At 35.0% G+C, this 23,486-nt stretch overlaps 3 protein-coding genes and 1 long non-coding RNA gene across 11 annotated transcripts; 2 read left to right on the forward strand and 2 right to left on the reverse strand.

Annotated features, from left to right (window-relative positions):
- The first annotated feature begins 5,509 nt into the window (after nucleotides 1-5,509).
- Nucleotides 5,510-7,677, forward strand: LOC112772241 (uncharacterized). Its single transcript, XR_003187433.3, has 2 exons — nucleotides 5,510-5,807; nucleotides 6,663-7,677. It is a non-coding gene; the product is annotated as an uncharacterized lncRNA (long non-coding RNA).
- A 556-nt stretch (nucleotides 7,678-8,233) lies between these two features.
- On the reverse strand, nucleotides 8,234-8,802 carry LOC112769069 (uncharacterized). The gene has a single exon (XM_025813468.3). It carries the CDS (start codon nucleotides 8,800-8,802, stop codon nucleotides 8,446-8,448), a length of 357 nt encoding a protein of 118 aa, XP_025669253.1. The 3' UTR covers nucleotides 8,234-8,445.
- Nucleotides 8,234-12,684, reverse strand: LOC112769067 (protein NPGR2). Of its 7 annotated transcripts, none has more exons than XM_072224342.1 (4): nucleotides 12,609-12,684; nucleotides 12,249-12,503; nucleotides 10,585-11,630; nucleotides 8,234-9,392 (listed from the first exon to the last, which is right to left on the reverse strand). In XM_072224342.1, the coding sequence occupies exons 3-4, from the start codon at nucleotides 11,503-11,505 to the stop codon at nucleotides 9,354-9,356; spliced, it is 960 nt and encodes a 319-aa protein (XP_072080443.1). In that variant the 5' UTR covers nucleotides 11,506-11,630; nucleotides 12,249-12,503; nucleotides 12,609-12,684; the 3' UTR covers nucleotides 8,234-9,353. The 7 variants fall into 7 exon arrangements, with proteins under 7 accessions (XP_072080443.1, XP_072080444.1, XP_025669248.1 ...); XM_072224343.1 differs by having other exon boundaries at nucleotides 8,234-9,413; XM_025813463.3 differs by having other exon boundaries at nucleotides 8,234-11,630.
- Nucleotides 12,685-12,850: 166 nt separating this feature from the next.
- Nucleotides 12,851-18,102, forward strand: LOC112770477 (uncharacterized). Of its 2 annotated transcripts, XM_025814829.3 has the most exons (8): nucleotides 12,851-13,499; nucleotides 13,761-13,816; nucleotides 13,904-13,949; nucleotides 15,187-15,264; nucleotides 16,017-16,127; nucleotides 16,529-16,608; nucleotides 17,400-17,533; nucleotides 17,806-18,102. In XM_025814829.3, exons 1-4 carry the CDS (start codon nucleotides 13,107-13,109, stop codon nucleotides 15,193-15,195), a joined length of 504 nt encoding a protein of 167 aa, XP_025670614.3. In that variant the 5' UTR covers nucleotides 12,851-13,106; the 3' UTR covers nucleotides 15,196-15,264; nucleotides 16,017-16,127; nucleotides 16,529-16,608; nucleotides 17,400-17,533; nucleotides 17,806-18,102. The 2 variants fall into 2 exon arrangements, with proteins under 2 accessions (XP_025670614.3, XP_025669252.2); XM_025813467.3 differs by lacking the exons at nucleotides 15,187-15,264; nucleotides 16,017-16,127; nucleotides 16,529-16,608; nucleotides 17,400-17,533; nucleotides 17,806-18,102 and having other exon boundaries at nucleotides 12,893-13,499; nucleotides 13,904-14,153.
- The last annotated feature ends 5,384 nt before the right edge of the window (nucleotides 18,103-23,486 follow it).

The following is a 23,486-nucleotide window of genomic DNA, read 5'->3' on the forward strand; positions in this document are numbered from 1 at the left end:
GCTTACCATGATTTGTATTACACTTTTTTTTTACACATTAGGAACAAGTGCTGGGTGATTACTCATAACTTTACCAAGTGAAGAAGGGATGACTTCCATGTTAGGATTTGGTTGAATTAGTCCCACATTGCTTAGGATAGCAAATGGAGTGGGTGGCCTAGGCTATAAATATGAGGCTAAGTTCTCCATTTGTTTTTGCATAAGTCAGAAACACTTTAAGCTTGTATCTGATTTTTCTTTTTCTCTATACTCTTTGATTAGAGAGTATTGTCAGGTGTAGTTAGATATTTGCTTTGAGAGAGTGTGGGTGTACTGGGGTGCCGGTGTTAGAGAGAAAGAAGTCTATGTGTTGTAACAATTTTCACATAGTGATATTCTCTGGTTGTCATTTGACAACGGCCGTGGTTTTTTCTCCGGGAGTTTCCACGTTAAATTCTTGTGTTGTGATTGTGTCTATTTTATTTCTTTGTCAAAGGTGTTTTCTCAAGGGGGAATGATGTCTTATTCCCAACATTCCAAAGGTTAGTGTTGTTTACCTTCGTCTTTGTCTGTTTCTTCCTCTTTTCTTACCATGGTAAAAGACAAAAAGAATAAAGTGGTATAAGTAAAAAATTATCTGTACGCATGGGTGCATGCGGATGTAAAGTGTCGCGACTCCCTGTATTACAAAGTTGAAAAAATTTCTGAACTTTCTGCTTATAGTTACGTCAGGGCTAGTATGCTAGTAGGTGTAGAATTGCTTCTAGTTAAAAGTTTCAAAGAAATGTTTGTAAAAGTACCATAAGTGAAAATTGTATATCCGTTTTACCTAGATGACGAGTTGGTGGAAAAGTTTCCTTTATATTAGTATCCCAAACCCATGCAAATTTTAGATGCTCCGGAAAAGAATGAGGAGGAAAATTTGGTGTTAGAGTTCCTGATAAAATGTTTTTCTTCAAAAAAGTTGTTTTCTATTCTTGAGATGTTGAAGGTTGAGGGTGATAAAGAAGCTTTGGGAACTTATATTAGTAAATTTTTGGCATAAATTGAGTTTTATAATCGATTCGAAAAAAGCTGGTTGTTTCTCAGATTCTGATGCTATGTCATTTGTTTCAAGTGGAAAGATTCCGAGCTTATCATTTGCATGGATGAGATTGTTTTTGGATCAAAAGAAGAAGAATGATAAAGAAACTCCTGTCGCGGTTGTTGGAAAGGGTATAGAGATGGATGCTGCATAGTCAAGTGCTCGTCCGTTAAAAAGGAAAAAACTGGATTTAGTAATGTGGTTATTTACAAAACCTTGTGGCTACTTCTTAGGTCATTGGTGCCAGGATGCTATGCTTAGGTTGAATGTCTGAAATAGTCGGAGCGGAGGAGAGGAAATATGCAAGTAAAATTCTGGATTTGGAGAAATTATTAAAAGAGGGATGAGGTTGTTATTGAGGCTACGGCAAAGATGAAAGGTATGAAAGTGGAAATGGCTAAACTTCATGAATAGATCTGAGCAGTGCAAGGTCAGGTCAAGGATGCTGATAATGAAAAAGGGCAGCTAACCTCTAGGGTACATGAGTTGGAATAAGAAGTGATGGAAATGTTTGCGACAGGCTTTGACCGAGCTATTAGTTAGGTGACGGCATTGTCCCCTGACTTTGATGTCGAAAGTCTTGACATGACGAAAATAGTAGTTGATGGTAAGCTGGTAGATGGTGAAACTGGTGAGGAGGCAGAAGGTGACAATGGAGGATCTGTTCAGAAGGATAATTGACATAAAATTTGTAGTTTTTGTATTATGTGGCTTGTTTGGTAGCTCTTTTGACAATGGCCTTTTGGTTTGTATATTTTGAATGATTGACATGGTGTTTTGTACACCATTATTTTGAAAAACTTGCCTATTTGCTTGATGAATGCATGTTTGCATATTGTGTGTGTAATTTTTGCAAGCTTTCATATAGAAAAAATAGTACTTTATTGAACTGGAGGATTTGACAATACTTTCTAATATGGAAGGTGCAAAGTGATCGGCCTTGTTAAAACTTTTCCGAGAAAAACCTGTGTTCTTTTATTGGGAAAAACTTCGTTGGTAAGAAAAAGAGTACCTTTCAGCTTCGGCTTTTACATGTAATAAAAATGCAAGGAAGATATGTTCCATGTGTTTGGGAGCTCGGTTCCTACCAGTGTTTGTAGAGAATATGCCCCTCGTCCGTGTACTTTTGATACTCGGAATGGTCCTTCCCATGTGGCGGCAAGCTTTCCCTAGCCAAGAGGTTTGCGAACATCTTCTACTTTCCTTAGAACAAGGTCTCCGTGTTGCAATGTTCTCGGTCGCACCCGTTTGTTATATTTTTGTCTTATGACAATCGGCATTTCCTGTTGCCTTCGTCTGGCCGAGGTGCATTCTTCATCTAAAGTGTCCAGCTCGGCTCGACTCGCCTTATCTGGTCATTGGCCTTGGTAGTTGTTAGTTCAGTTCTTAGTGATCCTTGTGAAATTTTCACTGGGATCATTGAGTCTGCTCCATATACTAGTTAGAATGGTGTTTCTTTAGTTGTTGAATTTGGTGTGGTGTTATAGCTCCATAAGATTTCTGGGATCAGCTCGGCCCAGTGTCTTTTGGCATTGGCTAACTTTTCCTGTAGGGACTGCAAAATAACTTTGTTAGCAGCCTCAACGAGACCATTAGTTTGTGGGTGCTCAACAGAAGAAAAATTATGTTTGATATTAAGGTTATTTATAAAAGATGCTATGCTTTTATCAGTAAATTATCTATCATTATCAGTAACAATATCACCTGGCAAGCATATCTACATATGATAAATTTTCATATGAAAGATCGTACCTTATTTGAGGTTATCTTGGCTAGCGGCTGCTATCCATTTTATGAAGTAATCAATGGCAACTAGTAAAAATTTTACCTGATCTTTGGATACCGAGAAAGGTTCGAGAATGTCAAGCCTCCACCTATAAAAAGGCCATCCTACCTCGGAGGTGTGTAACAGCTCAGCTGGATTATGAATAGTTGGTGCACACCTCTGACAATTGTCGCAATGTCGTACTTTCCTCATGCAATCATTCTAGAGTGTTGGCCAATAATAACTTGTGCGAAGGAGTTTTGAAGCTAGGTTGTGCCCTCCGATATGTGTTCTATAGATCCCTTCATGTGCTTCTACCATGGCGAGGCAGTATTCCTCCGTTCCGAGACACTTTAACAGTGATCTGGAAAACCCTCTTTTGTATAGATCGTCCTAATCAAGGTGAAATGACTCGCTTTCTTCTTAAACAACTTTAGGTTTTCTTCTGTCGTCAGGATCTTTTCTGTTTTCAAATAAAGCTTGCATGGTGTCCTCCAATCTGTTTCTTGTGACAAAGAGAAGACATGGATACTACATATGATTGGTTCCCCAAGCGTTAGTTGTGACAGAACTGGTATGGTGTCTGTAACTTTGGAAGTTGCTAAATTTGGATAAAACACCTGTCCTATTATTATCCTCCCAAGGTATATGAGTGATCTCAAAAGTTTGGAAAATTTGAATTAACCTTTTAACATTGTTCGAATATTGTTCCAAAAAGGGATCTCTTGCCTAGAAGTTGTCGTTTACCTGTTGTACAACTAGCAATAAATCATAGTAAACCTTAAGGTGTTGAACTTTTGCGTCTTTGGCCAAATGTAAACTGGCTAAAAGAGCCTCGTATTCGGATTGATTATTACTTGTCTTGAATAGGAATGTGATGGACTGTTTGGCACATACTCCAGTATTGTCTTTAAGAATAATTCTGGCTCCGCATCCATCCTCGTTGAAGTGTATTTAGGACTAACTACGAGACCTTCAACCTTTCATTATAGCATTATCTCGCTTCCTTGTAGTCAGAATGTACAGTTTCGATAACATTATCTTGCACATGGAACTTAACACATAGGTGAATAGTAGAAACGATAGCTCCAAAAGAGTTTAAAGATGGTCGCTCTAATATAATGTTATAAGGGCTAACACAATCAACTACCAGATATTGGATATCTAGGGTTTTTGAATGGGGTATTCCTCTAAAGTTGTTCTCAACCACACATAACCTGCTACAGGTACTCTTTCCCTAGAAAAGCCAACCAATTCTCCAAATGAAGGTTGCATACTGCTCGGGTTTAGCTGCATCTTCCAAAAAGTTGATAAAAATAACATATCGACACTACTACCTGGATCCATTAGTACTTTCCTAACTGTGGCTTCTCCTACTGTTACAGATATTACCACGGAATCGTCCAGGTTTTGGCTTTTAGATCGAAAATCAGAATCAGTGAAAGTGATACATGGTACTGAGTTTGCTGGGTTCCGAAGTTCCGTATATTCTTTTGTCAAGGTTAGCATGGTCCTGTAACTTCTCTTCCTTGTGGAGCTTGTAAGTCTTCCACACGCAAATCCTCATGAGATATAGTTTCTGACTTTTCTTGTCGGGGGTGGGGGATTTGTATTGGACCATTTGGCATTATTTTTTGCAATTGTGGCTGAGTTCGCGTGATCCTCAGTCGCTGGGGGACTCTCGGAAGTTTTCTGTATTCGGCCGTTGACATATTTATCGAACAATCCTTGTCGTGCCAACCGCTCTAAAAGGTCTTTTGCTACTACACACTCGTCGGTCGTATATCCAAACTTTTAATGAAATGCACAATGCTTATTTTTGTTGACACATTTTTTATCTTGATACGTTCCGGCTCTATTGGGGGGTTTAATGATTTTGACGTGCAAGATTTTTTTTATAATGTCTTTTCTCTGAGTTAAATTGTGTATAGGAATCGAATTTTGGTGTCAATTTAAACTGCTTTTTGCCTTCTTGATTATTGCTCGTCCTGTTTTGCCTATCATCCTCCCTGCGCGGTGATGGTTTTTCCATCCTCTTGGCCTCTCTTAACTCCTCAATCTCAATTTGACCTGTTGCTTTATCTCTAAATTCGACTAATATTTTTTGTTTTGCTATTGCTATTGCTTCCTGAAATTTTTTGGGACAGAGCCCACTTTTCAAGACATGCAAGTGTACTTCTGGATTGAGATATGGAATTTCCATTACTGCTGTTGCAAATTGTGTCATGTATTCCTTCAAGTTTTTTTTTTTTCATCTTGCTTATAACCTTACAATACGCGCTGTCACTGTTAACTATTAACAAAAAAAGATATTATACAATAAATAGTAACCAAGACCCAACTACCTACAAAGGCTCATAGCATCTGTCTTATGTAAGCCAAAGTTAACATTAACTTAACAAGGGAGTCGACCTAGGAGGACCCATTATAAGTTTATAACCCCCCCGAAGCTAACCCCTACAGGAGAGCAATCCACACACTGCTTTTTGGAATAACATTTTTTGTACCTCTTCACAATCTTTATCTGTACCATAGAGCAGTCATTTTTTAAAATTAATTTATATTTTTAAAAATAATTCCAGTTATTTTAAAAATATGTAAAAATTATTTACTTGAAATCATTAAATTTTAAGTTATGTTTACAAATATTACATATGGATTCCTTACTCCCACTTTTATGTGGGAGTATCATTAGCCAACACTAAAATAATTACAAAAAGAACCCCATTTTTTTGTTTTTAAAAAAATCAGTAATTAGATATTGACCCTCTAATTACTCTTTTTTACACATTGTTCTTTTTTCTTTAATTTCATATTCAAAGTAGTGGTGAGAGACTGAGAGTGAGACATTTGGTCTGCTAGGGTTTTGTTTTCCTCCTTCAATCACCGTAGCGGTGTAGCCATTCTCTCTTCCTCTCCCTCCGCAGTCTCTCTCGTTCGCTGCCGCCGCCTCGCAAGACGCCGCCGCCACACTTGGAGGTTAGTTAATCATTATTTTTTTCTCAATAGTCAAGAAATTTAATTATGCTTGCAATGAAAACTTAGAAATCTATTCAGTATTTTCACTGAAAATAATTTTATTTGTATATGTATCTGGTCACTACCTCTATGGTAAATACTAAATAGAGCAGCACTATCTAATCTAGTGTAGTAGATGTAGATCAACTCAAACTTTTATGAACAGAAAAGAAAAGAAAGTTGTGGAGGCACTTATTGCTGTCAGCAAGCCATCAACTTCTGTGTATGTGTTGTGGCCAATGGCAGTGAAGGGTGTCTTTTGGATGCTTGCTTTTCTAGCTGCATAAACGGGTAATTATTGGAGAAAGAGAACCGTTATGCGTGACAATGTAAAATTGACCTCACCATTGTTTTATATTATTCATTTAACGTTTTATTATAATACTGTTGAATGGTCCTTGTTGCTAAAACATTATTATACTTTACTGCTATTACTGCTGTAACCTGTAAGTGATTAATCTTTGTTGAATGAGACTTGATTAGTAAGCTGAGTTAATTGGAATTTCTAAGGGGGGACAAAATCTAAGATAGCAGTAGCTTAGGCATGGTGGATGAACTCAATAAACTATTTATACTCAAATTGGTTTGGAATTTTGGTTTGGTTTGAGAAATCAATTCATTTTAAAATGTAATCAAACTAAACCCTTCTGGATCCTTCCAAGTTTCAGGGTCTCTATGGATGGCAAACACATTTACGTATACTATCGTCTTGGCTTCAATTTCATACCCTGCTATTCTGCTATTTTTGTTGAATTCTCTTGGTACCAATGGTGCAGGTGCATAATATCTTAATGTTTCTTTGATCACTGCTTTCAGATAAACAAGCTTTTCAATATCTTCATCTTCTATGAATGGTTTCTTGCCATATAAACTTCGTATCTTCTTCCGAACGCAATCCTGCACACTATAGAATTCGACACGGACATCAATATCTCACTCAGATTCGTGGTTTTCGAAGAACTCACGTGCTCTGATATCTTGCCTAACATTCTTTCCACTTCAGATTTTCTGATGTGGTAGAATCCAGAGATTCGCTTGGAGCTGAAGAAATGAACGACGCAGATCTTCCTGATTTCTCTCCAGTACTCGCTGCATGGAGAGAAAATCAAATCGAAACCGTTGTAAGAGAGTCTAGTGGTTCCGAGCGACGGAGGTCTGCTTGAAACGTCAAGATCATGGTCTTTGAGAACCTCCTTTGCGAGTTTCGGTGAGGAGATAACTATGGCTGGTTTGAACCCTATTTGAAGGGAGAATATGGAGCCGTAGATCTTTGAGAGGTTCCATAGTTGGAGATTGAGGTTGGAGCTGTCGAGTTGGTGGAGGTTTCCGATTATGGGAAGTGGTTTAGGACCTGGTGGTAGTGGTTCTTTTGTGTTGTTGTTTCTTTAAGTGATGAAATATCACTACTGCCATTAGAGGAATTGCAAGAAGAAGCAGATAATACAGAAATGAAAACATTGAGTGGAAGAAATTGAAGAAGCCAATGCAAGCTAAGGGTGACTAATTAGTTATAGAGAACGATCAGATACACTTTGCTGCTAAGAAAATTAAATATCTTACTATATATATAGAGTTAAACCTTGTAAAATTGATAGTTGAGAGTCGTTATTTTTTTTTTTTTGTAGTTATGATATTTGATATGATATGAAGCAGCCGAAGAAAATTCATAGTCCAAACGGAGGTGCAGTATATATTTTTTATGTTGTATATTCTGGTAAATCAGCAGAGAATTAAAACTTTATATTAAATTAATGTACTAGCAAGAGATGATATAAGACCAAATGCTCTGAATAAGAAGACAATTCCAAGTCGAAAGAGTTGTTACAATTTATATATGAAGGCTGGTGTATGTGTAGCAATTGAAGAGTATGCAACTTTTGTGTGACTCTACTCTTACATTCGACAAGTGGATTCATACTCATTTTGACAAGTTACGTTTTGTTGAATCTATACTAGATCCACAACAATACATATATGTTGGAATTCATTATTAATCTATTATCTCAGCTTATACAATGTACCAAAAAATACGCACGCTTTCTTGTCTCCTCAGATCAGAGGTGCCGCTTCATGAATTTTTTTTATGAAAAAAGTATAAATAGACAATGAGAATACTAAACAATGTGAATAATGAATATATTATATGTTTAATTTAATAGATATGCAGATAATTATGTTTGTTATTTTTAATTGGATGGTTATTTCTTTTGATATGCATATGCCCTTCGATGACACTAAATTCAATTAAACCAAAGAAGTAATAATATATCTCTTAAGAAGAATCGAGGGATAAATACATTACTGACAAATCTTGGAGATTAAGCTTCATAAACCTAACTACTAACTGTTATATCAGATTCATCCATGAAAGTATTGGATTTTCAATGTGTCATGAACATTAAATCTGTTTGCATTCTCACTGGTGGCTGAATCATGAATTCTCAGCCTATCAAATTTGGTACATCAATTCTGATCCAATTTCTATAGCAGCAATATAAGAACAGAAGATAACAAAACAAAAGGCTAAAACAGAAGCATCTTATTACAGATTTTAACTAAATACATTTCAATAGGAGGGTTATTTTGTTATTGTCATGTTTTAAGAAGGATGGACCTTGCCAGAAGAGATTCCCTTCCAAGCAGATTTCATGGAAGCAGTGGCTGAATTGAGTGCAGCCTCAATATACTTCTTGGAAGCAATGGAGGCAGCTTTCTCCATCAAATTTCCCATCTTTCTTGCACCCTCAGCAGTGTTAACTAGGCTCTCCATTTCAGCCTTTGACATGCTCTCAAGCTCCTCTTCGAAGCGCCGGAACTCGTCCATGGCACTTTCCGTGATAGAATCAAGGTAGTCCTGAGCTTCCTGCATGGAAACCTCAGCCTCTTCAACCTCTTTCTGTTGCTCAAGTTCTGCAGCTGCCCATGCCTTGTATGACTCAATCTCAAACAGCTTCATGAGGACGATTTTTATGGTCTGGAAAACTGTTCACTTTCTCTTATCTCTCCGAAAATTGAATCCCTTGAGGTACAAGGCTGTAGTTGGATCAGGGTCCCTGAAACCGGGCATTTGAAGAAGCTTTCAATTTCCAACAGTTCGGGTAATTTTCCATATTAAGTGATTCTTGTACATATAGTTTTTTCTTACTGGCTGTGTTTTCTTGTTCTTATATTTCTTTCATCTCATGTTAATTGTTTCCAGGGAGGGTATACATGATAGATTTCGGAAACCTCAATGTTCTGGAGTTCCTGTCGATGCGAGGAGTCCAGTGGTGCTGGGATGCAATATGTAAAATGCTGAAATTGGCAAGTGAGGTGAAGCATCTTTTTATGAAGGTTGAATTCACAGGGGACTTTGAGGCTCTGCAACCCTTTCCAGAGATTGATTTTGTCGAATTTTTCAATAGCCATCCAAAGCTGCGCAAGATATAGTTTTTGAACGGAATAGTCTACTAGCTTCATTGCTCTGGGTTTGTCTCCAAGATTTAGCTTACTTGCTCCCATCATAATTCATAACTGTGTATGAAGTCGTGATGGCCATGCTGCAATCTAGTGTGAATGATTGTGACACTATAAGAACCCAAGAATCACTTGAATTGACATATCAGAGCCGTCAAAAACATTAATATATTTGTGAGAGCAAAGCAATAACAATAATCATAATAATGCAGCACAGAGCAAATTAAGCGGAGGAAGAATCATAATTTTATCACTACATACTCCATAGACTGAAAACAAATGTCAAGGCCATGATCAAACTACTAGTCGCGCCATCATAGGGCCATAAGCCATATACATTAACATCAATACAGTTATTATCATCATTCATTTTTGGCATAAGTACTTAACAGATCAGTTTTAGAATGCACCAGGCACAAAATTAATAGCGGCTATTCGTTTTTCTAATTTATAAAACAAAACAGAAGGATTATCTTATTTATAAATTTTCATTTTGAGAAATATTAGAAGACTAATATTTTTCTTTGTATTATCTTACATACTAGTCAACCTAATAGCTGCGTTGAAATCACTATTATCCCTAGAATAACATTCCTCATAGCTACTGAGTAGCAAGGCAATATCATCACTATTATCCCTAGCATCAAGGCAGGAGAATCAAATCCAATTGGCAATTTCTGAGTGTGGAACCTAATAGCGGTGTTGAAATCATTAAAAAACCTCCTAAAATTCAAATTCGAATCCCCTCTGCCTCCAAGTTTCAAGCTAGGAGAAGCAGCAGAACACACACTGTGGTTTGTGACATTGAAGTGCAAGTAATTTGATAAAGCTAAAGCGCAATTATCAGAGCCAAAGGTGAAGAACTTGGAATTAAAGGCAAATCGACCAATATGGGATACAAAATCATGGACAAGACCATGTTCTTGTTGAACACTCGCCGAATGAAACATGGTTTTTGTTCCGTGTTACTCTGCCGAGGTTACAACTACCATATGAATAAGCCAATAAAACACCGAAAACTAATAAATATAGTAGCAAGTAGAGAGAGTTGACATGAGAAACACAGCCATTATCACCACCAACAACAACCACGTGTGTTAACCATTTACAACATAGAAAGTGCGTGTGTGTGGAGGTCAAAGTCAGAGAGAGGGTCAAAGAGATTGAAGAAGTAACAGTGCAAAGAACAGAGAAGAAAACATACGAAATGATGAATTGAAGAGGGATAATGATTAACTAAGAGGTTCTGTATTTTGGGACTGGAAAAATTAAGAAAACAAACCTTAAATAGCTTATTCCGAGAACCAAAACTTTTACTATGAACTTGAAGAACAGCAAGAAGCTGAGTGTATGTCTCAATGGCACTCTTTAACTGGCCCTGAGCGATCTGAAGTTTCGCCTTTGTTCGTAACAAATCACCTTGATCCCATTTCCCAGTCTGATCCAAAGCAGCATTGATAATAGATTCGGCATCTAAGAACCGCTTTTGTGCGGATAATACCCTAGATAACAGTAACCAACCTTTAACATTAGAGCCAACTTCAAGTTTTACAATGCACTTAGCATAATGAAGTGCAGCATCCAACTTCCGTTGCTCAGCATATTCTAAACTCAGATGGTATAATACAACAGGGTCTTCCATTCTGCTCAATTTGCAGGCATTTTCAAGGGTATGAAGTGCCTCAGATTGTCTCTTAACCCTCTCAGCATCAGAAATTGCAAATTTCGAGTATGCAGAAAGTGAAACACCAAGTAAGAAATTGGCCATATTTTCTAACTGATTACATCTTCCATCCAAGTTCTCAAGTGCCATCCGAGCAAAGCTTACCCCAGGGTCTTTTGTAACACTGAAGTTCTCGCAACAAATCTTAGAAGCCATTAACAAACTTGGAACATGTCTTGGGTCCTCTCTATTACTCAGCAGTTTTCTAAGAAGATCCAGCGCTTCCACGTTCTTCCCTGCTCCGTAATAACAAAGAGCTAAAGCATGGAACCTCTCCTTTCGATGGATAGTTCCAGGAAGCAATTCTTCCAATTGATTGGCTAAAATCATCAAATCTCCAGAAACAGATAGAGCAAATGAAAGGTGGTCCAAAATTGAAGGATCCCACTCAATTCTATTTAGAGTGACTTTTCTTAGCAAAATCATTAAAAGAAGTATAGCCTCTTCAATGTTGTTTCTAGGCACAAACGATCCGTCCATTTGCAGCCCAATAGGGTAATATAGTAACAAAAGCAATTTAAAATTTACCAATTGCCCCAATTTTGTGCTCCCGACAGATATCTATCAGATCTTTCATGGAATTGAGTATTGACAACCTCAGATATCTGTCACCCATCACAGGAGGCAAATGATGAGAAAGCTTGATTAGATAATAATAATAATAAACTTATAAAAAAACTCTAAGTAGATTTAAGTAGTGTACCTGCAAACAATAATGATATCTAATTAAAGCCAATGTATTTAGATTTAGAGTAAAAGGAGAAATTCCAGTTAAGGTAAACCACTGTGAGCACAATTTCTAATTTGTATGACCATCCAACCCATTTTACTAAAAAAGCAATGTCCCATCCAATTGACTGGCTATGATAATTCTTTTTCCCTTTCAACAAAAAACTTAGTCCATGCTTCAATTTTGGACTGTTTGAAATTTTTTGTTGATTTTTTCAGATCATTTCTATGATCTCCAACCATTAATTAACAAAGCAACACCATTTCTAAGATCCTTCAACCCTTTTTAGCTGAGACTTCTTTTTTCCCAGGACAACAAATGACTCGGTCCATTTATGAATTTTGGACCGTGTGGATTTTGGAATGCCAGGCCAACTGCAGAAGCAATGCAGGTCCCTGACACTTAAGAAGTTGGCCTGGAATTAACAAATTGTTGAAAACATACCTAATATACAACACATTTAAGATTCGGAATATGAAATCAAGATGTATACCTGATGAACCAGATGAGCGATTTAGGGCCGCAGAAACCTCTTGTCTTATTGAGCGTGGGAGGCGTGGTGCGGCGGCGGAAGCAGGGCGAGGCGGAAGCGGGGCGAGGCGGAGGCAGGGTGCGGCGGCGGCGGAGGCGTGGCGCGTCGGCGGAAGCAGGTGGCGGAAATTTGCAGCAGAGGAAGGGTATGAGAATGGCAGGGATTGCAGTTGTCTGAAAACCCTAACTGCTTCTCTTCTCTGAAATGCCCCTGAATCTGAAATAAGAAAAAGAACGGGGATGGCAAAATTAGGGTTTTTCAAGAACTCTAAGGAGGGTGGAGAGTGAGGGCAGAGTTAGGGAAGGAAAGAAAGGCTTCAACCTGGTTGATGCTCTCCAAAAATCAGTAATCTCTCAGTTTCTCGTACCAAAGAAGGGAAAGAGGTCAAAATTAAAAACCAATAATTTGAGGGGTTAAAATCTAATTAGTAAATTTTTAAAAATAAAAAATGGGGTACAATTTGTAATTATTTTACTGTAGGTTAATCATACTCCCACATAAAAGTGGGAGTAAGGAATCCATGGCCCTATTATTATTAATTAAAAAATAAAAAATAAAAAATTTGGACTTCCCTCCTTTTTGTTCCATCTAAAAGTTAAAAACTTAAAACAACCAAAGCTCGCAGCCATAGCAGCGTCTGCGTGTGTTGTGGTCACTGGCGATCTGCAAATCTTGATTCTTCCAAATATGAAAAAACACGCACAGAAAATTGAAAATTCATAAACACACTTTATTAATTTTACTTATTAGAGTATCAATTCAAGAGAGAGAGATAGAGAAATAATTTGAAGTTTTAAACCTTGTTCCCTCCCACCAACCATGTCCTTGGATCCCAATTTCACAGCGGCCGCCACCACCACCACCACCGCTATCGCCACCGCTGCCACCGCCACCACCGCTGCACCAGCAAGACCTATATCACCACAGGTTCGCCCAAACCCGCAATTAACGAAACCTAACAATAACCACGACCAATCTCAGAATCAGAATCAGCCTTTTCTGTATCCAGTTTCTTCTTCTGGCCGCGGCTTCATCCCGGGGATTACGAATCCCTTCTCCCGTGGTGGTGGCGCCGACGCACGCCACATGTCGCCTTCGCTAGCTTACGCTCGTGGCGTTCATGCTCACCTTGAGTATCTCAGCCAGATCACTAGGCATCAGCAACTAGGTCCCACTATTAAGGCTCTTCCTCTCTCACCTCAACAACACAAGGTATCTTGTAATAGAAATTCAATTCTTCTGGTTTTATTATGGTGCTATTGTTTAATTTCTGTAATAATAATCATTCCAAAAGTAAATGCTTTTGTGGCTTTTGTTTTGTGGCGTTAATTCTATACTCTAATTTAACTAATTGTTGATTGTTCGTTGAAGCTTTAGCTTCTGGCTGTGTTATTGTGCTTCTTATAAGCTGATATTTGATGATTTTTGCTCTAATTATTTAAATTAATTTTTCATTGTGGGGTTTGTATTTAGGCTACACCTCGGTCTGCTGTTACTGATAGCAATGGCTATAAAGATACAAGCACAAGGTTGTTATTTTTATGTTTAAACGATATGTTATATATATTCGTTTGCTGTGTTGGAATCGATTTTAATATGTTTGGTTTGTTTCTTAGGGAGAGAAGCAGAGATGATCAGTATATCGTGGTCAGAGATAGAAAAGTGAGTCTTCATTTGCTTATTTTGCATGAAATTAATTGTGAAGTTCTTGTGTTAGAAAGACCATATTGATGTTGATATCATAATAAATTGTCTGCGTTAAATGTGTGACAATAGGATACTCTTCCTTTTTTGGAGTGTGTGTTTAAATTCATCTTGAAATGTGCTGAATCGGCTAATCTCTCTCTTGCATGTTATATGCTTGTCAATTGTTCTGCCTTTTGATCCTAATTTATCTTTCTTATTGATTCTTAATTTCTTCCTTATTACAATTATACATGTAAACTCTGGTTGTGAGGGTCCTTCCAATAAATTGATGGTCTCCTATGTTCCTTTTGATTCCTCTTACTTTCCCTTCCATACCTTGATATTATGTGATTTAAACTGAGTTCTACAAATGGGTGTGTTCTCACATGTTGCGTAAAGCATAATTGATGTTGTTGTTACTGGTATTCTTTGATTTTGTACATATTCAGATATTCCAGTGGTCATGCATACTCCAACTCTAGTTATTCAGGAGTGAGTTCTTGAACTCTTGCTTTTGTTGTGTTTCATCCTTGTTCTGATTTGGAAAGAGTGCTCTGAGATGACATGTGAAGTAAGGAAGTTGAGATAGTTCACTTGTTTCATGGATGTTACAACTAGAAAGATAAATTATATTTACTTTGCATTTAGAAATGGCTTTGGCTGATTTTAACAGACGGTGGAAGTTTGTATATTTTTTCTCTTGGTGTTAAATGTTTAGATACCAAGTCCTTCATGAATTCAGGTTTGTGGAATGAGCAAGCTTTACATCATTGTTGGAAGTCATATCACAGATACATCTATGAGAAGTATGATGTAGGAATGGGTTTATACAGAAGTAAAAGGGAAAGCATATTAACCAAGCTATAATAACATGTTATTCAAGCCTAGACATAAATTGGGGTACAAAATAATATTGAAACATTTCACAATAAAGTGGCTTGTATTTTGGTTTATTTATTTTGCCAAACTCCATTTATTTTATGGTTGAATAAAGTCAAATTCCATGCCTTGTCTTCTCACTATTTGCTACTGGTAGCTAAAGTGTAAGATTTAATATATTCTTCAATCACTTTCAAATTCATTACTTCGCAGCTAATTAAAACTTAATCATAGATTTTTTTATTTTTTAACCATCAGGAACATTTTTCTTGCTAAAAGCTTCTCATTGGATTTTTTCATTCTGATAGTTGTTACATTATTATTCATAACTTAGGTCAGATAACAGAGGATGTCCTCTATGTATGCACTTTGTAGATCATGGCTGAGGAATGGTGTACATGAAGAAAACCAGGTTTGAGTAATATCTCTCTTTTCATAGTTTGGCATCTGAGGAAATCATGTTTAACTGTCACAACATTAGATTATTAGCTTTAATGTTTTGTTAAAACAGGATCAATCAGCTTTGCCAAAATGTTTGTTTGACATTCATTTCAGTTGTTTTTGTTAGAATATCGATGTTAGCTCTCTAATTAGCTACAAATGATCAGATTAACTAGTGGTTAGGGTACAAAATACAAGTTAGCTGCTAATTGTCAGAGTGTAGGTTTTTTGAAAGAGCCTCCACGAGGTCAGACAATACTGTATAAGGCACCCCTTGATTTTTTAAAAGATACCCTATCCTCCCATGAAGTTTGGGCGATATTATACACTTGATACCCATTTTAAACATTAAACTTACGTCTGCCTTAGGGAGGTTAGTATAGCATATAAATTAAGGGGTGTCGGGTGTAATCTCAACGAACCTCAAGAGAGGTGAATGTAATTTACCCTTTAGTAAGCCCTTAATCTTAATAAAATTTTATAGAAAAGGCAACTAGGCAAGTATAAAGTGTACTATGAAAATGAAAAGCCTTGTTACATCTGTTTTGTGTTCTGTAGCTTCTATGTAACTTCATCATATTGCACTGTTAATAGGGTTCTGACCAAAGACTTTCTTGTTTGTGATATATATATATATATATATTTTATTTTACTTTCTGTATGAGTCTGTTTATTTTGATGAACTTATCAATTTATCATCTTATATTTCATTGTACCTGGCAGCCACAACAAAATGATGTAATGAGGGCACTTCCGAAACCATTGCCTGCATCTGCGGTGGCTGGTTATACGTCAAACAAGAAAGAAGAAAAAGACAATGATGAACACGAAGAGGTTTGACTTTCTAGTTAGCTAAGTATATTTAGGAAAAATGATTAATGGAAGCAGAAAGCTTTGTTTACATGTCAAATACAATTTCTTAACAACATTTATATTGTTGATTACACAATATGAGGCCAACTTTCTTGAACAAAAAATATTAGCTATATATTGAGTGAATATTTAGAAATTCCAAACTGCTTGGTCATAAAGGTTTTGATATTATGTTAGTGCCCACTTTTCCTTTAAGCTATATGGTGAAACTTGAAAGCTCATGAATTTTATATATAACGAGTTACAGCTATTGTCTAGTATTTTTCAAAGCTCATGTTAAAACAGAGTTCTTCAATTCTTCGCCGAGAGAGTGATCTTATTAAATCCTTATCTGTTGATTTTATACACATTTCTGCTTTCAGAAGGAGGAGTCTGTTGAGCATCTATCAGCACCAGATATATTGAAGAGACATATTAAAAGTGCTAAAAAGGTTAGAGCAAGGTAAGTGTTTTCCGTATTATATCTTTTTGACTCGGTTTTGCTTTAACACATCTTATGAGTTCTGCCTTTGTGGTCATTTGTACATTGCATAATTATGGTCACATTTTGCTGTCATCATAAATTTCACTGCAGAATATTTTATTCTGCAATTAATAATTCAAATTTTGTGACTAATAATCACATCATTACTTATTTGAAGCTGAGTAACCTGTATGTATAACTTATTTTTTTATTATTGCCCTCGACATAAATGTCTAACAGTTTCAGTTGAGGAATAATTTTTGTATTTTTATTTCTGCCAGTAAGGGTATGCTTGTTAAGGGACAAACATGGATGCAAATTATAATAGATCCATGAAAAGTTTCACTCAATTTTGACCCCCTAAAAAAATAGTGGAAGGTACAGGGGGACTTTCCAAATTGCTTCATTTGATCCTCCATTGGAGTAATGGCTACCAATTTATACCTTCGGGTAGAGTGTATATAACAAAAGAATGGTGTGCCAGGGATGTTTGTACCAGTGAATCTTGTAACATTGAAGTTCTACGACACATAGAGACTTTGGCGAGTGCATAATTCAAGATTTAATGAAGAAAAATGTTGTGTACATAAGATCTGTGAGATACATGCTCACTCACTATTTACCATTAAATGGAATATGGGCTTCATATCTCATCGAATAGACGAATAGTGAATAGTATGAGTCAACATGGTGTCACATTATATTTTCAAATAACAATTCTTGAATGTTAATACCAATTTGCCATACTTATTGTCTTCTGCTTCTTGTAGATTAAGGGAAGAACGGTTACACCGTATCTCAAGGTACAGAAGTAGACTTCAGCTTTTGATTCCACCACAAGTTGAACACTTAAAAAATGACACTGCTGCTGGGAACTGACCTTACAGACTCGAGAGACATCAAGGTTTGTATTAATTCTATAAGGTTTGATATTAATTTAGATTTAAAATATTTGATAAGGTTTGGGTTAGCGCTTTGTTGGTAATGGTCAAGGTATTCCTATTAATCATCATGGCTCTTCTCTATTGTATGGCAACAATAGCAATATATGTTTTAAACTCACCAATGTTTTGCATGTTCCACAAGTAACTCATAATCTCTTTAGTGTATCTAACTTTGCTGAGAATTATCATGTTTATTGAGTTTTGGCCTAAATTTTGTTTAATTCATGACCAGGTTACCAGGGATCTTCTCCCCAAGGACTTAGCTAGAGGAGGAATTTACTCTTTTGATCATTTACTTGTTCCCCACGCTACGCCTCCTAAGGGTGTTTCTTTTAATTCTACCTTTGAATCTTTCTACTGATAAGTCACATGCCCCTACTGCTATTTGTAGTTCCTTTTCTTGTAGTTCTGTAGATTCCAATGTACCATTTGATAGTTTTTTGTGTAAGACATCGAACATTTTTGCTTCTTTTGATGATTCTGTGAATAGTTTGAATCCTATGAATAACACACCCTTTTAATTCTGGAACTAATAGTGTTACCTTGTGTGATAATAACAGATTTATCATTCTAACTAAGCTTGAACACCATACTCACAAATCAATTCTGATGAACATTTCTCCCAGATTAACCTTCTCCCTTATTCTTCTCCTTTCTTTTATTCTTAACAACCAAAGATCAATGACAATAGTAGCCCACTTTTAGCTTTCTTGACACAGAATCAAAGAAACAATGCTGTTGAGCTCTGGCATAAAAGGTTGGGCTATAGACATATAGTGCCATCAAAACTGTTCAATTGGTCATGTACTCATGTCTCAGTGTTAGATACCTTCCTCTCGTGGCACCATGTCTCATAAATCAATTGTCCTTTTCCAACTCCCTTAAATTGGTTTTTGTTGATATTTGAGGTCCATCCACCTTTACTTTTACAAATGGTTTTCGTTACTCTCTGTTTCTTGGATGCTTTTCTTGCATTCTCCTCCTTGGCTCCTTGTCAATAAACCTTAAGCTTTTAGGCTGTATTTGTTTACTGAGACAGGACACTGAGATAGGGACACAGAGACACAAAATTGTGTTTGACAGAAGAGACATAAACAGAGACAATGTGTTTAGATACATTGAATTAGTGTATTTTGTGTCCATCCTGATAGGAAGGACACAGAGACACTAACAAGAGACAACTTATTTTTTATTTTTTTTAATTATTCTTGTTAATTTTTCATAACTATATTTTTTATTATTATATTTTTTGTCTCAAATTTTTTGAATGAAAAAAAAATAGAATAAATTGAATTTTCATAATTTGTTCTAGTTTATCACCAAACAGAATACAAGAATATAAAATTTTGTATCTATGTCCTTTATGTCTTGTTCTCCGTATTTTGTCTTATCATGTTTTCATAAACAAACAAAGTCTTACGGCCCTCAAAAATTACAAAACCGGCATGGAGACTCAAACTAGCTATAAACTCAAAGCCTTACAAAGTGACAATGGTATAGAATTGATGCCTAAATCCTTTACTTCCTTGCAGATCATGGTACTTTCTATCATTCCTATTGTCCCTATACACATCAAGGGACGTTAGAGAGGAAATATAGGCATATCACTAAGACCGGCCTTTGAAATTTTGGGATTCTTTTTGATAATGTCACTTTTTATATTGCACATGATTTTCCATTGTATGTTTAAATAGTTTTAAGTTAGAGTTGTTTAAATAAATTAAAAAAACAAAATTTTAAATTTCAGTAAATATTAAAATACTCTTATAATTAATTTTAACAAATACAAATATTCCTAAAATAAGATCTTAAACTTTAAAAAATTTAATTTTAAACTCAATAGAACTAAACTAATTTCAACGTGAAGGTTGGTTGCATTTGGCGAGTCTGCGGAATCCTGTAACTTTAACCTCGAGCCTGTGGTATCATGCCAGAGACTTTTAGAAATGCAAGATGTAGATAACAGTCTAAGTCAAATTTGGTGGATGTTAAATTATGTGAAATAAGATATGTTGTGTTGATGATTATGATTTGATGAGAGGCATGACCCCAATGACGACAACGATACATAACGCTCACTTGTGGATCGGAAAGTCAAATGCTATATGGGGATTTACGATATGTAACGTCCATAAGAGTGCTATTTCAAAACCATTTGTGAAAAGGTGTCGGGTTCTGGAGGTAACCGACATTGAACTGATATCAGTAGGATAAGTATCATCGTATGCATTTGTTTGAATTATTTGAGTGCGTATATTTGTTTGGGTTGCGTAAGTACTATTTAGAATAATTGTGATTTTGTTATGTTGGATATGCTTTTACTTGTGTTTGTTGGAGCATGGAGGTGATGGAGGATGAGATGTGTGGAAATTAGATTTGACCCTTAAGTTACTATCATAGACTAGAATTCGAGAAAGAGAGATGATAATTGGTAGAAACTAGAAAGTCATTAGGCCGGTCTGAGTAATTTTGAACAGAAGACATAGAGGTTTTCGGTATCAAATGAGTAAATACTCAAATTAGTATTTGAAAAATTACTTGTTTTTCAAATTAGCCATCGGAAAGATTTTTTTAATCAAATTCGTTTTTTAAATATTTTAAATTAGTTATGTTAGTCTTTCTGTTACTTTGTTTGTTAATGATGTCAAAATTTGTTAATGTTGTACATTAAGTGACACTTTAACACATATTTAGAAATTTTAATTGACTATTAACATAATAAGTTTATAAAATTAGATCAAATAAAAATCGAGTTAATAGTCAAATTAATCCCTACAAGATAAGGTATTTTTCAAATTCGTCGCTGAAAGATTTTTTCAATCAAATTGGTCCTTCAAAAATTACGAATTAATCATATCTGTCCTTCAGTTACTCCACTCACAATTTTTGTCAACGATTGATGATGTGAAATGTTAACTGAAAGCATACATGACAGATGACATATAACATGTTCAATTAGACGTCGACTAAATATGTTTACGAAAATCTATCAATTTAGTCATTAGGTCATATTAGGAATACAATTTTTATAATTAGAAAAAATGATAAACTTAATAAATTTTCATAAACATATTTGGTCAATATCCAATTAGACATATTAGGTATTATATACGTTATTAATTGACGTTTTACAACATTAATATTTGAAAAAATTATTAATGGAGTGACTGGAGGACAAATATGATTAATTCGCAATTTTTGAAGGATCAATTTGATTGAAAAAATCTTTTAAGGATGAATTTGAAGAATATCTTATCTTTCAGGGACTAATTTGACTATTAACCCAATAAAAATCTAATTGTGAGAAGAACTTAAGTCATTGAAATCTCTCAATTTAAGATTAATTTTATCTAATTTCATAAACTAATCATGTTAATAGTCAATTAAGACTTTTAGGTGTGTATTGGGTGTCACTTAACGTGTCACATTAATAAATTTTGACACCATCAACAAACAAAGTAACGGAATGACTAACATGACTAATTTAAAATCTTTAAAGAACGAATTTAATTAAAAAAAATCTTTCAAAGACCAATTTGAAAAATAAATAATTTTTCAGGGACTAATTTAACCATTTACTCCTTCCCAAATTATAAGTGGCTAGAAAGAGTTTTTTTTTTCCTCAGTATTTTTCCCTCGCTTTTATTGTTTAGAATTTGTTTCTTTTTAAGAGATATAGGAGTTGTATTTATATTGCTTTTATGAAGCATTATTGTAAATAAAGAGTATTATGAGTGGTGTAAAAGCAAGTAAATCTGTATAATTGTAATTTTTTTTTTCAATGTTTCAGGAAGCAAAATATCACTTATTAAGGAATCCACTTCACCTAATCTGAGCAAAGCTTCCATTTCTTCTCATAATATCTCCAACTCCTTCTCAGAGTCAGTTTTTTCAATAGACAATTTCTTTGCACTAAAGTGAGATTTCCTCGAAACTTGAGGTTGCTTTGTGATCGTATCACCCCTGCCTTATGAGGATCTAAGGACAATGATTTAGAAAAGGATGAAAAGAAATCAGGTTAAACGAAGCGGGCATGAAACTGTATCTCACTCTGGCGAAGGACAAAGAGAACTCGCCTATGATCCATGAAAGAGTGGAGAACGAAGAGGAAGAGAGGGAGAACAAGATGGAAGTAGGGGTGTTCAAATCCAAACCGATCCAAATTAAACAGTTTATTCAATCCGATCCAAACCGAAAACCGATTAAAACCGTACTAATTCGGATTTGATTGGATTCTATTTTTTGCAAACCGCTGGATTTTATCGGATTTCGGATCTACTTTTCATAACTGATCCAATCCAATCCAAACTGCACAATGTTCTATAATATTATTATTTTATTATTATATTTACAATTATACTTATAACATCTTCAATTTGTTATACATTTTTCTATTATTCATGTATTATTATTATTTAATAAATATTTTATGTTGAAAATGTTATTTATTTATTTATTTTAACTAACCTATAATTTTATTTCTATTGTTATGTTATCGTTAGTTTTTTAAGATATTATTAAGACTTGTTATGTCATTGTTGATTATTTAAAATTTGATGTTAAGACTTGTTATATGTATTTAATTTTTTATTTAAAAAACCGCAAATCTAAACCGATCCAAACCGCTTGTAATCGGATCGGATCGGATTGGATTTCCGAAAAAATTTTATCCAATCCAAACCGCACCGCACATAAATTAAGCATTCGGATTGGATGACTTTTTTTTTCTTAAAACCGAACCAAACCGCACCGCGAATACCCCTGGATGGAAGGAGAAGCTGAAGGGGAAGCATAAAGCATGGGTGGATAATCCAACACTGTTCATAAGAAAGATACAATCACAAAGCAGCCAGTTCCTGAAGTTCCGAGGAAATTCCACTTTGGTGCAAGAAATGTCCATTGAAAAAACTGAATCTGAGGTGTTAGATATGTTGTGGACAGAAATGTCATATATATATATGGAAAAGTAGAGGTAATCAACAAGATTTTTGAACAATGTGTAAATAATGTAAATTAATAGGGTTAAAAGAGTAAATTTAATTAATAGCATTAAATTAGAGTGTAGTGTATTTTTATTTAATTAGTAGTTGTTCAAAATTTTCATTGTTCTCCTAGCATTCCCCTATATATATATATGTGTGTATATGTTGTAAAATTTTGCTAGACCCTTTTTCATCATATTATGGATATTTTTTGGATATTATGCATATTTTTTGTGTCACATGTTATGCAAATTTTTTGCATTAAATATGTGTTTGTTAACTTGAATGTCTTTGGTATTCTTTTATTTTCAAAATCTGTTTGATGCTTGGTTATTCATTGTATTTAGGGTCAGTAACAGATGAATTACAGTGAACTTTGAATTACTAATATCTGATTTGTACAAACATGATAAAGATTCTTGTAACACATGCAATAGTAGGCTAATTTTTTTTAGAAATGAAAAAAAATTGTTTAATGCAATATCATGATTAATTGGTGTATTTTTTTATATGAATTTTAATTTTTTTATTTTAAATAACAAAAATCTTCATAGTGCACAAATCAAAGAATCCAATTTGTGGTGGAATAATTTTTTTTTTGCTATAAAGCAAATCGGAGGATCTGATAAGTATGATTAAAAATTTTTTCATCACTAAAAAACAAATCTTAGGATTAGATTTTATATGTAAATTTTTTAAATAAAAAAAAATCTGACCCTTAAATTTACATATTTAAAAAAAAATTGAAAATCACAAATTTGACCATCAGATTTGTGGTATCCGTAAAAAAAAAAAAAAAAAAATACACCATGTTTTCACATTGTTAAGAAACACCACTTGAACCACAACACTAAAAATAAAAAGCGGTAATGGGAACCATGAAAACGAAAAAAAATAAATGTTAAAAAAGAAGAAGCTAAATTCAGTACAC

The sequence above is a fragment of the Arachis hypogaea genome, chromosome 18 (assembly GCF_003086295.3).
Source record: "Arachis hypogaea cultivar Tifrunner chromosome 18, arahy.Tifrunner.gnm2.J5K5, whole genome shotgun sequence".
Classification (NCBI taxonomy): domain Eukaryota; kingdom Viridiplantae; phylum Streptophyta; class Magnoliopsida; order Fabales; family Fabaceae; genus Arachis; species Arachis hypogaea.